Genomic DNA, 15,099 nt, shown 5'->3' on the forward strand with positions numbered 1-15,099 from the left:
AAACTTAACATATTTTATTCACTCCTAGGTAAATATATGTTTAAAAGCAAGACAAAATTAAAATAGAGACAAGCCACCTAGATACTTCTTTTTAACATTTCAAGTGTGAATAATGATACATGCTATGAAATACCACAGAATTTTTGTTCTGTCAAAACACCATTTTGATTCTTTTCTAAAAGAGTTTAGTTTCATAAGAAATTATTTTATCCTAAAACCTTTTGAGATAAATTAAGGTGTGGTTTACTTTTTTTTTCTTTTTGGATAAGGAATTTTTTGTGTGTTTTAAGTACAAACTCAGATTTTGTATATGACTTTGAAAAGTAACTGTATAAATGTATCAGTGCTATTAAATTTGCTGCTTTTTACCTTGCACACAGGACACTATACATTATGGAGATCCTTTCGCATCAATTAAATGGCAATCCCAAGTGTTCCCAAATGAGTAAGGAATTCTATTCCCATCACATAGAGTTAAACTGTAAATATCCTCTCCTGAAAAAAAGGTCCCTGATTTTAAAAGGATCATTAAACATAAGGAAGACAACGATTTGTAGATGAAAGGGACGACTGGGAAGATGTAGCTCAAAGTTATCTTTTAAAATATTGAGTTCATGGACATATGCAGCTGTTGTCATAATGAAGGGATTTTCTTTCATATTTTCTTGTTCAGCATCTTTGAAATAGTGATCGTTAAACAGTACTTTATTTAGATTATCTACATGCTTATCACAAAAGAGAGAAGCAAAAATTCTCACAGAAATCATTATCATTTAGACTTGAAATCATGATTTGTCATTCATTCTGAACTATATCTGTTGACAAAATACATTTTCACCTACTTATACCCAAAACAAAAAGCTGAAGTGAAGAAAACTGATTACATGATCCATACGCAAGTCTACGACAATAGCAATGTGCACTTTTTGACAAGCTTATTCATAACACGTTGGGATAGAAAATTCCATTTGCTACTCTTCAGTAGGAAAAGAAGACTTTTGAAGGAAAACTTTATTTCATGAATGTCACCAAAATAACAATTACAAGCAAAGTAGGGATGAAACATAAAAAATAGTAGCAGCTTAGGACTTGTTATGGAAGTTTGTGATTCAGTTTTTGCACTGTTATTTGATTTCAAAAATTAAACCTGGTAAGCCTTTTTGAAGTTCCCTATTTCCAGGATGGGTTATACAGAACAAAGACTAACTGATATCCCCAGGAGACTAGTTTACAGTGATATTCTACTCTACTGAGAATGATTCTCCAGTGGCCACTTTTTACTTCTTCCCAGGCTATGAGAATTCGTTAATACCTAGAGAATAGACTTAAATAAAACCATTGTTTCAACCAGCAGGTTTATGCAACCATCCTGAAATGTTTTAATTATTGTTTTCTTTTCCTTTTTAATTTAGAGACCAGAGGTCAAGCAAACCCAGGGAGAGCTGATCGCAGCCTTTGTAGAACTATAAAGGCAACCCTAATGATTGAATTTGCTGTCCTCTCTTTTGTTTTGCAGAACCGGAAGAGTGTGTTAATTGCACAGATGAATGCCGAGTGCTTGGTCATTCTGACAGGTGTTGGATGCCACAGTTCCCTGCAACCAATCAGGCTGAAAACGCAGATTACCGCACAAATCTCTTTGTACCCACAGTTGAAGCTAATGTTGAGACTGAGACTTACGAAACTGTGAATCCCACTGGGAAAAAGACTTTTTGTACATTTGGAAAAGACAAGCGAGAGCACACGATTCTCATTGCCAATGTGAAACCTTATTTAAAAGCCAAACGTGCCCTGAGCCCTCTCCTCCAAGAGGTCCCCTCAGCATCAAGCAGCCCAACCAAGGCATGCATTGAGCCTTGCACCTCAACGAAAGGCTCCCTAGATGGTTGCGAAGCAAAGCCAGGAGCTCTGGCCGAGGCGAGCAGCCAGTACTTGCCCACTGACAGTCAGTATCTGTCCCCCAGCAAGCAACCGAGGGACCCTCCCTTCCTGGCTTCTGAGCAGATGGCAAGGGTCTTCGCAGATGTGCATTCTAGAGCCAGCCGGGATTCCAGCGAGATGGGCGCTGTCCTGGAGCAGCTTGACCATTCCAACAGGGATCTGGCCAGAGAGACGGTGGATGCAGACGAAGTCGTGAGAGAAATCGACAAGCTTCTGCAGGACTGCCGGGGAAATGACCCTGTGGCTGTGAGAAAGTGAAAAAAAAAAAAAAAAAAAAAAAAAAAAAGCATTGGCATTTTCTTGTCTCTTCTGTTGATTTAAAAATGATCCCTCCTGGTGAAAACCCCATTTTACAGGGATAAAGAAAAACCGATGCTGCTTTAAGGCTTTTAGTGAACATCTGAAGTGCCCACAACTATTTTCTTTTCACTGCTGTTTCTTTTTCAGAAATAACAATGGCTTTGTTTTGACCAAACTTATATTATGACAGAATTAACGATGTTCAAAGAGGAAAGAAAAACAGAGAAGAAAGAAGGAGAGAAGAAAAAGGAGGATGAAGAGGCGAGTTACCTTGTGACAATCTGTTAGGAAGGTATGCAGTGTGAGAATGGAAGTTTTTTTCTCATTGCCCTAAGACTGTCCTCCGTGATTTATTCTAACGTAACTGTTTACCTATAAACCCCATACAAAGCAGGGTCATACTTTGTGATCTGTGGTAGAATTTCTAGCAGTCACCACAGGCTTCTACTGAAAGTCCTGAAAAGACCTTGCAGTAGTCCAAGCTACACCAAACATTAACACATATTTGTGGTAAACATTTCTGTATAAAGTTACCTGCCACACATATAAACACAGGAAACATTCCATATCATTAGTCAAAAAAAATTAAAAACTGAGTCATTTGTAAAACACCTCATGTCGTATAAAAGTTCAATGTAAAAAGGTATAGTCCATTTTGTCCTGCACACACTTAGAATAATTCACTTCATGAAAGGAGAAGAAAATTTAAAGGTTTAAAATGCCTCTTTAGCATTTTAGTGTCCAACAAACGTATAAATAATGATGGATATATTTTAAATCTGACCTAGAAAAGTTCTGAAAAATAGTTACCATTGAGTAATGATATTCAGAGACAATTAACATGAATGATACGTTTTATTCATTTGTGGACACTAAAATAGCTCAGGAAAGCAAAAATGTCTTAGACATACACAAATCACATGACCATTTAAATGTGCAAATGTAAGAAGATTCAATGTGTTTACATCAAATGACATATTTTTATTGATTTATTGCAGATTCAGTGCATATGAGCCAAATTGTTGAGTGTATAAGAGCTATATTGTGTATTTTATTAAATTAATATATAGTTGTGTTGCAAAAATATTTGGGCTTATATTGTAAATGGCAAGTGTTGCCTTGGTAGCTGTCGAACTCTATGAGTTTTGTTTTTTCCTGCTTCCATTTCCCCATGGAGTGTTGGAAGCAGTGCCTCAGAGCAAAGTCTCTTGTTTAATGTAGAGTCTACCAAGTACTACAGTACATAATCTGTTCAAAATGTGTTTGAGTGAGCTGATGGAGCTAACTGAAAGGTCAAAAAATACATCTGTCAGTCATGGTTATGTGCAAGTCCTTCGTGGAAGCTTTTATTAAAGTCATGCTAAATCACAAGAATTACATTTGTACCAATACCTGAAACTTCATGTTTTTTCAATAGCATACAGCTACTGCCTATGTAGATATCATATTGTTGATTGGTTCTCAAAAGTATCTTAAGTGGTTCAAGATGGGTGTTCCCATTATATTTCAAAACCATGAAAAATGCTTTAATGCATGTGTGGTACCACCACTGGTTACTTGCATTGTGTAGTGTTTTACAAGAGGTCTGGGTCTTAAAAAAAAATTTGCCTTTTTTTCCACGCTCTTCTGCCTCTTTTTATTGGTGTCCCTTGAAACCAGTACACCATCTATTCCTTCATTTTGTTGCACCGTTCCTTGTGAAATTTAGCATGTTTCAAACTTACTTCCATATGAGGCTAGGAAACCTCAAATTTCAGGAATTGGGAAAAATAAAATTAGCACTTGCAGAAGTAGCAGTAGATGGGAAAATGCCTTGATTGACATTTTCCTTCAGCGTTTAAAAATTTTTGCATTTTACAGCTTCATGACAAACAGTTTCCAGCCCATACCTTAGAAAATGTGGTGCTGAGTTAAATAAAGGCTGTTTGTGCACAGGAGCAGAAAAATGCATTATTTGCAAACTGGTGGAGAATTCTGTGCCTTCTTTCCTGGCCACCAAGCCAGTGTAGAAACAACATAAATGTCATAAAATCCTTATATTAAAAATAAAAACAAAAGCAAAAACAAACACTGAAGTGAATTCAGCTTTGTAATTTTAAACCTCAAAAAATCCAACTGAAAATATTTCCATCAAATGCTGTCAAGATTTTAGACTGTACCTCGTTTGCAAAACTGCTTTGAAAGGGAAGAATGGACAACTCCCATCAGCCTTATTCTCTTGAGAACTGTATTTGGTTCCCAGTAACAGCCTTTCCAAAGCTCTACTCTTGGTTTTTATTATTTGTAAATGTTTAAGTCAGAAAAGAAGGGATCTTGTACATGTGAAACCTAATTGACTCTCTATATTTTGGACAATTTATGTATATGAAATGTGTTGTCTCTATTATATGATGTTATGTTTGCCAGGAGACTACAGGTTGATTTAGCTTGATAGCTGAAATTTGATGGAAAACTGATTTCCATTTAGTCTTACCAAGTGCTGCCTCTCTCTTACTAGACAGATAGCCAAGTAGTAAAATCTAAGGCAGTATGTAAATGAAATCAACAAAGAGAGTAGGATTTATTTTTAAAATGTTCTTTATGCTGAGTAACCAGTTGTTCAATTTATTATATGTGTCTGAAGACATTAAAACACTATCAGATTTTAAGAATTGGTTGTGCCAATGTGTGAGGGATTACCTTTAGGCTCTCTGTCACCAGTGATTTACTAGTGTTAGCTGTTTAACACATTATCTGAATTTAGTAGTGATTATTTATTTATAAGTTGGTGGTAATTCAGCAGTCAGGACTCTAAGCTTTTATAGTTGAGTTGAGGGAACCTTGCTTTTATTTCTTTGGCTGGCAACTGCCTTTACCACAGACCTCTGGTGCTCAGCTTCCATGGAAGTCTACGAGATACCAAAATTACCCCTTTGGGTATCAGCTTGCTCTAAGGGTTGATGCATGATCAGACAATGATGTTTCAAGGGGTTTTTATCACAATTCAGAATGCGAAAAAAATATCTTAATTCACATCTTCCAATTACTAACCCCTCAAAAAAATCCCACACATTCAAAATGAATAATAATATTGAATACTTTGTATTTTAGGTCCTTAAATAACTGAAGTCAAGTACAGAAAAAGAATTTATAGAAATTTTCATAAGAAAGTTAAAGTTCTAAAAATTGTTTACTGATGAACTAAAAAATATCAGTGACAAAACAATTTTTTCATTAAATGTTAATGATGAAAGATCTTTTCATCAAAATTAAAAGTAGTTAGAATCAATTAGTTATACCTATACCAAAGTAAACATTAAAGAGACATATCATGCAATTTCAAAGAATGCTTTCATATTATTTCTTAACCTGACATACTTATCCTTACTGCAGGCGATATGCAAATATTGGCTCACTACTCCATAAATTAATTGAATTCTGGTTTCGAAAATTGACTTGTTTTGTTTTTTCTAAATTAGCTGAGATCTTGTAAGACATGACTTCCCTTTAAAGGATCTAGGTACTGCTCAATTTAAAAAATGACACCATAAAATAAGTCATGTAGTAATAGAGCAGTATGCTTTATTACCACCAGGTTAAAAGCTGTTTGTTGTCTAATGGACTACAAGTTGCTGAGGTCAACAAGTAGACTGAGGTTTGGCATAATATATGCCCACTCATTACTGCCTAATTATATTCTTTTGACAACACACAGCATTTATTGGAGCACTAATTCAAATGAGAGTTTTAGCTATCAAGATGTGTTGATTTGAAACATAATTGAATGAGACCTGAATAAAGTCTGACTTTCCTGGCCCCAGTGTTTTGCAGGTTGGCTATTCCCATTTATCAGTCCCATCACTCCATAAGGTTCTTAGCTGCACCAAGTGATTGGTGAACAAGAATAACAACAACAAAGCAGCATACATTGTATGGATTTATCTCAACACTATTGTTAATGGCTGTGTTTAATGTGACCTATCTGGAAAATGAGGACTCCGAATAAAAAGCTATTACTAATAGTGGTGTTGCCTTCCCTTGAATTCATTAATACACTGCGTACCTCAGGGACCCTGATCATAATTATTTTGGAAAGCAACTGTGGCATCACAACTGTTTGTGCTCTAGTTCTATAAACTTTTGGAAAAACTTATTTAACAATATTGTCACCAGGTCCTCAGTGGGAATGGGTTACCTGGCTTTCAGATAGCTTAGATAAGTTGGTTAGTCAGATAATTACCATGGAGTCATAGCCTAATGATACTAGTGGATTTTCATATTTATGATTGGTTTGAAGATAATTTGGTACAAGATCCTAAAGGACTTCAGAAAAATAATTTTTATAAGACCTCTCATAAGCTTACATGACTAATGAAACTATATATTTATAAATGGCATTTTAAAGTAAGTACATGTTTATTGTGGCATCTTAAAATAATAAGCCTCTCTTTCTACCCATTCAACAAACGTTTATTGAAGTCCTACTGTGTATTTTCCCTGGGCTATTATGCCCAGGAGTAAACAGTAAACAAGGAATGGTGCCTGGGTCACCATTCCTGGGTCTGGAGGGAGAAACAAAGAGGTAACTTCTAATGCACATTACTCTTGCTTGTTTGCATTTTCCCTCAGCTACTCCACCTATCCCATATCTCTGCCATCTCACACTCAGTGAGCGGCATCTCCTAAATTACAAACCAACATAATATTCTGCCCCTGTCGATCTGATCTTTTTTCTTTTAATTTTACTTTTCTTCTGACAATATAAATTAAATCAAGAAGAGTGCATTGCTTTCCATATTTAAGAACATCTTTATGGTTTAGACTTATTGTGATAAACTAAATGACTTATCTATTCTTTATTTTGCTCATTTATTTGTTAACATGTCTTTCTTTTTCATTGAGCACCACTGAGGTGTCAGGTGGTGTTCAAGGATCCCAAGGGAAAAAGAACTAAGCCAATTACATTTTATCCTCAGAGAATTTATAGCTTGTGCCTAGGTGATATATAGCAACATAGAAATTGACGTTATATCGCCTAGATACTGTTACCTTTTTATAACAAAAATAATTTAACTTTTAAGAAGAGAAAAACCATATGCCTACCATGACATTCATTGCTTTCAAGTGTGAGAATCAAACAAGCTGCTAATTGACTCACCTGAACCATCTGACCAGGGCTGAGAGATTAGGGAGTCGAGCAAATGAACAACCCTACCTGGCTAGGCTGCAATGAGGACGAAGTCATGAGTGGAACATGTATCACAGGCTTACTCCATGTCAGTGAGCTATTAAATCCCCTCAAATAATGGTATTTTTTAAAATAGATATGCTCAAAAATACAATTATTTGATAATCACAGAGAACAATCATTTGTAGGATATGAAGAGAACAAATTCTTAACATCACTATAGCATCAATACAGCACAAAGAAATAGATCATTAAGTTGATGGACCATCTTCAAACTCTTTATTAGATCCTTTTGGAGATGGTTGCACATGGTTCACCAAGGAAATATATCATTTTCTGTTCATGTTAGACATTAATAATGCTGGATAATCCACTATACACTAAGGATTAAATTCTCAATATTTATAAAAGAGGGTACAACTTCTTTCATTGTTCCCCCTTTTTAATATTTCAGAAAGTTATCAAAAAGTAACAGTTTTTTCAAACTATTTTAGATGTTAATGAGTATCTTATGTACAAAGATTGATTAAAGGAGGGAAAATTTTAGTGAGATTTTACAAATTTTGTATCACACAGGCTGACCTCCCCCATTAGATGGAATAAGTGTTCTATTTTTAGTCTTACAAATGAAACATTTCACTTTGAGAGGAACAACTTATAAGTGATCTATAGCATTCTAATAAACTATATTTTGATTATGATATATATTTCAAAATCTAGTTTCCTGAAGTTACAATACTCAGTCAAATGACTTCATAATACTTTGCAAAGATTGTCAAAAAACAAACAGAACCAAGTTTGAACCCTCTTTTTGTTCAACATACACAGATTATCATGATACGTTGTATAAAATACTGGTGTTCAACACTACTTATATAAAAATTGTTCTTATTTCCCTAAGGGTTTATAGCATCAGGCAGGCCAAATAAAAGAATAATTACACAAGCCTAAATTAATACTGATAAATTCTGTTTATAGAGAATTTTCCAATTCCCAGCGAACTTTCACAAATTTACAAGTCATTACAGAATTAAGGATTCTGAAGATCAAGGAGATCAATGGACTTTTATCCAAGGGCAAAGAGCTTAGAAGCCTTAAGCCCACACTTGAACTTAATGACCAGTTCTTCTATTTGTTCCAGATTTTGTGAATTCTGCAATCCTGCCCTATCTAATATCTTGCCTCTCTAATATCTTAAATTTATCATCCCTAAAACATTAAATTATGCCAGTAATGTGCCTTCCCCTTTAAATTGACTGTCACATCATATAATTTAGATCCCCTCTATGTTAATAGTTCATAACAACATTAACTAATTTGAAAATAGAGAATAGAGATTGTAGTCTCCAAGAAAAAGAAAAGACATCACAAGAATTGAGCCTCTCTTAAGATTGTCCTCAATTTTTTACTGTCATTTATGTTTCACAGCATTGATGGTATGATCTCCAAAATATTCTGAAGCAATATTATGGAAGATTTGTTTTTCCATGAACTTGGTATATTCTCACCTGGAAGAAATCCATAAACTTTCTTTAATTCCTTTATATTATGAAATTTTGCATATATTAAATTAATAAGATTATTAATTGGCTTCTTAGAAATAATTAAACTCTAATAATATAGAAAGGACATTTAAATAATTTGGATTCATATGCACATTTAGAGACGTGAGAGTCAAATCATTTAAAAAGCCAGTATCACAAAATAAAAGACAGAAGTTGAGTAGTAACAATGTGGCTAAGGAATGAAAAACATGTTGTTTTATTTATGACTTACCTCATCCTCATTTGATAACATATTACACCACTGCCGTCTTCAATGATCTGATGAAAAAGACAGAGAGCAATTGCTGTCATTTTCAGGCTGGTTAATCAAAAGTGAAGTGTTCTGATTCTTCCTGAATTTTGCTTACACATACATTTTAAAATATCTCTCTTTCCAATATACAGAAAACCGACCTGACTTTCAAGAGGTCCAGAAATAAATTTTAATGTACCTTTAGCATTATTTTGTTTTGAAAATTTAAATTCAAATAGATGATATGAGATATTCATTCATTTTATTGATCCACTGAATATCTCAGCACTATCTCTTTAACAATATTAAATCATATTTTGATATTATTCCTCCTTACTTTTGCAATTGAAAGACAATGTCTTCAATATAATAATTTGCTTTGACGTAAGATTTTTGAATTTTTGTTTTATTCTTTCCATTATAAATCAGATTTATATATATACCTTTATAGCATTAATTTTATATTATCTACTGTCTTGCATGTGACTAGTCTCTTATTATCATCTTAATTTCATAATTTTATCTCAACATCAACTATTATATAGTCTTTCTCATCTATTTGTTTTCCATTAGATATGTTCATATAGATATAAGTATTTTTCATATGTATTCATATTTATGGATCAATTATGGAGATAGTGATGTTTCACCCAATAGTCTCATCAAAATGTTCAAACTGCTTTTATTAACCTATAGGAAAATTAGCTATTTTTTAAATGCAACCTACATGGAGTGTTAAAACTGACAAAATGCATAATAGAATATAACAGTATAAACAGTGGTAAATAAGTTAGGATGCAGGGTCTTAGTTAAAATCTTTATGCAAGAGTGCCTAGCTACTTCATTGAAAAGTTGAAAAAGTGAGAGAAAGTGAATTATCTTACTCTATTATTAGTAATTACTATATGTTAAGAAATTCTCATTTTAAAATCTCATCATGTGAAATGTTTGGCTTTGAAAGAAGATTAGAAAAGACCCTTACTTCTGAGATGTGCTTATGATATCTTAATCTGCCTTTTTTCTCCAAACATCTTGAAAATTCAACTATTGTATGTATTTCATCATTTCTTTCATTTTGGATAACTAAAAAAATTTAATCTGTGTTCATAATGCAAAGGAGAAAAGGAAATAAATGAATGGGTCAAAAGTGGCCTCTCTGGTGATTTCCCTTCCTGAGAATGTGACATTTCAATTCAATTCAACATTAATTTATGGATCATATATAGTGTTTTTGAATACAATGGAGCATACAGATATTAACAAAATGTAGTCTCTGTCACTATAGAATTTAAAATATGCTGGGAAATGAAGTTATTTACACAAACACAGTTTGTAGTTGGTACTATGAAAGTACAAGTTGCAGTGGGTAAAAAATGAGAGTGAAAGAGAGAGAGAGCAAGTACTTTCAGCAGAGGAAATGACAGTAACAGCTTCTTGGAGAAGGCAGCATTTGAATTGAGCATTTAAGGTGGGACAGAATTTTGGCAGCAGAGATGTACAGGAAATACATTCTGGAAGGAGAGAGGGGCAGTGTGTGCAAAAACATTTAAATAAAGTCAAAGTATTTTCTGATTAGAAAGCTAGAAAGGATTTGGAAGGTGGGTTAGGTCAAGATGGAGATTGTACTGAATGCTGAGTTTATGACGTGTCATGTGAATTTCTATTCCAAGGAAGAAGAAACTTGAGGATACCTGAATTAGGCTCACCAGCTGGGAGAGCTCTGTGAAAGGCTTGCCAAGCTGAATATGAATTCAGGAAAATAACACTAGGACAGCTTGCTGCTGCCTGGTGATCCATTCTTTATAAGATGCTGCCTAATAGCACCTTGTTCTTGGGTCAGGTCCAACCATCTAGGGGCAATGCCAGCTTTGCTGAATCTTGCAATTCTCAGCTTCAAGCCCTCAGCAGAGTATTTATGTGTATGTTTCCAACTTCCCAGAAATAATTCTTCCTTTGAAATCTGTAATCATGTTTGAAGCTTTAGGAAGCAAAGAGAGACAAAAGAGAAAGTTGAAGACCAAGAGTATGGATGATTTTCATACCATGGAAAAGTGGCTTTTTAACATTCCCAGATTTTCCAGTCTGGTATCTGTGTGAATTCTGTTAGGCAGAATAATTCTATTTCTAAATATTTTTTTCTGAGTCCACTCATCCAGGGCCCTCCAGGCTGATATAGGTGTACTATCTTAATGCTTCTCTAATGTTCCAAGCATATCAGAGAGGAGCTTTAAATTATTGATTATTTAGGCACTGAAATAAGGAATAATGGCCTTAGATTAGTGGCTCCCAACTGGCAGAAGTTGTGCCCCACAGGGATATTTGGCAGTATATAGAGGCAATTTGGGTTGTTAAGACGTGGGGGAGTTGGGTTGCTACTTGCATCTGTAGCAGCTAAACATCCTGCAGTGCACAATACAGTGCTCTCCTCAACTAACAAAGATTTCTTTTGTCAAAAATATCACTAATGTCCAGGTTGATGAAAGGAGGTGTTTAGGAAAAAAAGCAGTGAACAACATTAGGTTTTGGGTAATGGACATTAACTATTAAATGGATTGACATGTTTTCTTCCTGAGTTTTGAGAGGAGTTCTGGAAATTCTCCTAAGTTACTTAGCATAAGGACTTATTTCCAATTTCTTGTGGGTATATTCTGCTCTGGAGATTGGCAGGTCAGTATCTCTTGCAGCTGGGAGTATTATCTCATACTCTAATCAGTACCAGTAACACATATATTGGAAGAATCTCCATGGAATGGAAAGGTGTTGCTTGGGATGGCTGTTTACTCCTCCTGAAGCAATTGAAAGCTGATTTCCTAAGGGAAGGTAAAACAAAATTCCCCAGCTGTAAAGGGAGGGAAGAGTCTGCCTCTGGGACTGTCTCAAAGGTCTGGTCTACTGTTGCCTTAGAGGTAAAATGATATGATCAATTTATCTTTCAACCTCAAGTCACCTGTCCCTAACGTGTATGTGAAATCTCTCTCCCATGACATTGGGACTTTGTGGGGCCAGGTATTACAAAACGTGATGGTGGTAGGAGGTGTCAGATCAAGGAATGGCAGTGTTTAAATAGAAGCTAGGTGACCATAAATATGTCTGGATGCTGTAGAATGAATGCCTTTATTGATTTCTTAGGCATCTTCTTACCTGAATTTTTCAGAGTAATATGTGGAATGCCAAAAATTTCAGATTGACTTTCTAATAGAGGTGAGGGGAAGGTGAGTGCAAATGGTTTCTGAAAAGTTTTATTTCTCTTGACACATGTTCTGTTTTACCATCTGTAAGGCAGGGTGGGTGGTTCCAATGCACATTTTATGAATTTGAACTTGAAATGACTCTGGTTTAAAAATAATAATGGTAATGTGTTAAAAGGGTGACAGGAACTCCAGTGGCAAAGTTGAAAGTCTGCACATTGACAGGATAATTAATATAAACAGTAGTTACCATAGCCAATCCACATTTGAGATTTTATTTGGTACAACTTGGTTAAATATGCACTAAGTGTGTTAAAACTAAAGTTAGCATACACTGTAGTGCATGCTGCTGTTACTAACAGGCCAGGAACATGTTGAAAAGCACTCGAGCGGTGAAAGAGAAAACCATAGCCTCAGCCTCTGAGGTGTTCTTTCCAGTGAGACTCAGTCACCCCCCAGCACATACAGAAACTTGCTGGGTTTTATTTATGCTGAATCTTTCTATATTAAAAAACAATATAATCACTGAAATACCACTACTGTTCAAGTTAATTTACTTTCTAATGGTTTATTTGTGTAGTGGAATTTGCATTTTATTTCACAGCAAATGTTATGACTCCACCTGACTTTTTTAGATGAAACACCAAAACAAGAGAGAAATAGAAACAGTTAAAGGAAAGAATGAATATAAGAAACTTCTCACCCACCCATCCTTACTTAGCAGTACCAAACCCAGCAGTCTGGAGAGCATGAAAGACCCCGATGACTTTCGACCCTCATGACTAGTGCACTGAGTTTCTGATTTGATCTTCTCTCTTCCTTTGTCTTTACAGTGCTTGCAGTTCAATAAAGGTAATTTCCACAGGTGATATTGAGCCCTACAAAGTTCATCGGGAGGGTATATTCATTTTGGGAAATGTAAAAGACAAGTGAGACAGAATGTCTTACCAACCTTCAACATCACTCTTGCTTATCTGACTGTTATTGGCCTCAGACAGATGGGGGTGCTAATTGTAGATCACAACCTAATATAACAAAGCACTGCTTTCTGACCTCCTTCTGTGATCAAGAGCATGAAACTTGGTGATATACTTTCCTTTTTCATTGAAGCACATGCATCATTATATAGATGCATTTTCTTTGGGGGCTTCAAGTTTCAAATCCTAGGGTGACAGCTGCCAGTTTAAAGGTGACTCATTAGAGTCATTTAGAAAGTCCCCTAACAGATGGATAGGACTGTTTTTCCCAGGAAACACTGACAGGTTACAATTCGCAACCGTTTTTAATCATTTCAACCAACTTATACACATCTGTCAATCACCCTATTTGGTAAAGTTAGTAATGCAGCAATCTGAGGGTGACAAATTGATGGATTTTAAAAAAAAAGTATTCCACAACATTTTTACATAAAGAAAAGAAAATGTAGGCCAGATAAATTTGAAAGTTTATTTTTTACCCATAGGAAAAGACTCCTTTTATTTTCAATAATAAATTTAATATTTAGATTATTATTCAGAAGAATTCATATATGCTTCATATAAAAAGCACTAGGGACAAAACTATGAAAATATAAAGAAAAAATTTTAAGGACAGTTAAGCAGTCATTTTTCTCTTTGAAAACTTTTATAATTACATAATAAAGTGTCCCAAATAAATTGAATTGAAGTATTTCCATTTACAAAGTTACAGAGAGGAAATATAATGGTTAAAAGTCATACTCTTACCTCAGAGCCATAACTCTCACCTACCACCCTCTAGCAATGTGGCTTTATGTCATGAGTGGGCAAACTATGGCCTTTGGATCAAATCCAATCCCCAGCTTATTTTTGTAAATAAATATTTATTGGAAACCAGCCACACTAATTTATATGTCTATGGCTGTTTTCTAGTACAACAATAGAGTTGAGTAGTTGGGACAAAACTGTATATTTTGTACGAAACGTAAAACAAAATATTTACTATCTGGCCCTTTACAGAGGAAATTTGAATTGTATAACTACTACATACTTCAGTTTTTCCATCTGTAAAATGTGTGCAAGAGTAACTTCTAAAGTAATTGTAAGGAATAAATAAGACATAAAAAGCTTAGAAATATTTTGGACACATAGAAAACTCTCAATGAATGCTATCCATTATTGCAAATGGACTCATCTGAGCAATACAAATCTATCTACACATAACCACAATACATCATTTCAAAATCTTATCGAAGGTCATTGTCAGAAAATTCTAAGCACAACAAAACAACAATGATAACAAAACAGTTCAAAGGTTTACTCAGTTTATTGTAGTTTCCCAGTCATCACCAACAACTGTTCCTTGCACATTAATAGCTAATAAGTCATTTAAGCACTTACCACTATTTTACCAGAAACTGGGATGCCTTTACCTTGTTTGCCGCTAGCTTGTAGAAGTATGTAATCCATGGTCAAATGCTTCTCAGTAACATTAAACAAGTGGCAGCTGGCACCATACAGCTCTGTTATAATGAAAACATGAGGTGGCTGCCATTACACAGTCCTGCACTAATGAGAACAGTAGGAGTCTAGCATAACAATGGTCTAATGAAAACAGGAAATGGCTGGCATTAAATTGGTATAATAAAAACAGGGGGTGGCTAGCATTACACTGGTGGAATAAAGAAATTAAGAGATGTCAGACCTCCCCAATCTCATCTCTGTTATATATGACCATGGTACCAACAAT

The 15,099-nt window shown here is 34.8% G+C and overlaps 1 protein-coding gene across 1 annotated transcript in view; it reads left to right on the forward strand.

Moving 5' to 3' along the window:
• PCDH17 (protocadherin 17) overlaps positions 1-6,242 on the forward strand; it is a 103,252-nt gene extending 97,010 nt beyond the window's left edge. The window contains exon 5 of the mRNA XM_059041899.2: positions 1,517-6,242. Coding sequence (XP_058897882.1) covers positions 1,517-2,199 — 683 coding nt within the window. The 3' untranslated portion in view covers positions 2,200-6,242. The remainder of the gene's footprint in view (positions 1-1,516) is intronic.
• The last annotated feature ends 8,857 nt before the right edge of the window (positions 6,243-15,099 follow it).

The sequence above is a fragment of the Kogia breviceps genome, chromosome 16 (assembly GCF_026419965.1).
Source record: "Kogia breviceps isolate mKogBre1 chromosome 16, mKogBre1 haplotype 1, whole genome shotgun sequence".
In the NCBI taxonomy this organism is placed as follows: domain Eukaryota; kingdom Metazoa; phylum Chordata; class Mammalia; order Artiodactyla; family Physeteridae; genus Kogia; species Kogia breviceps.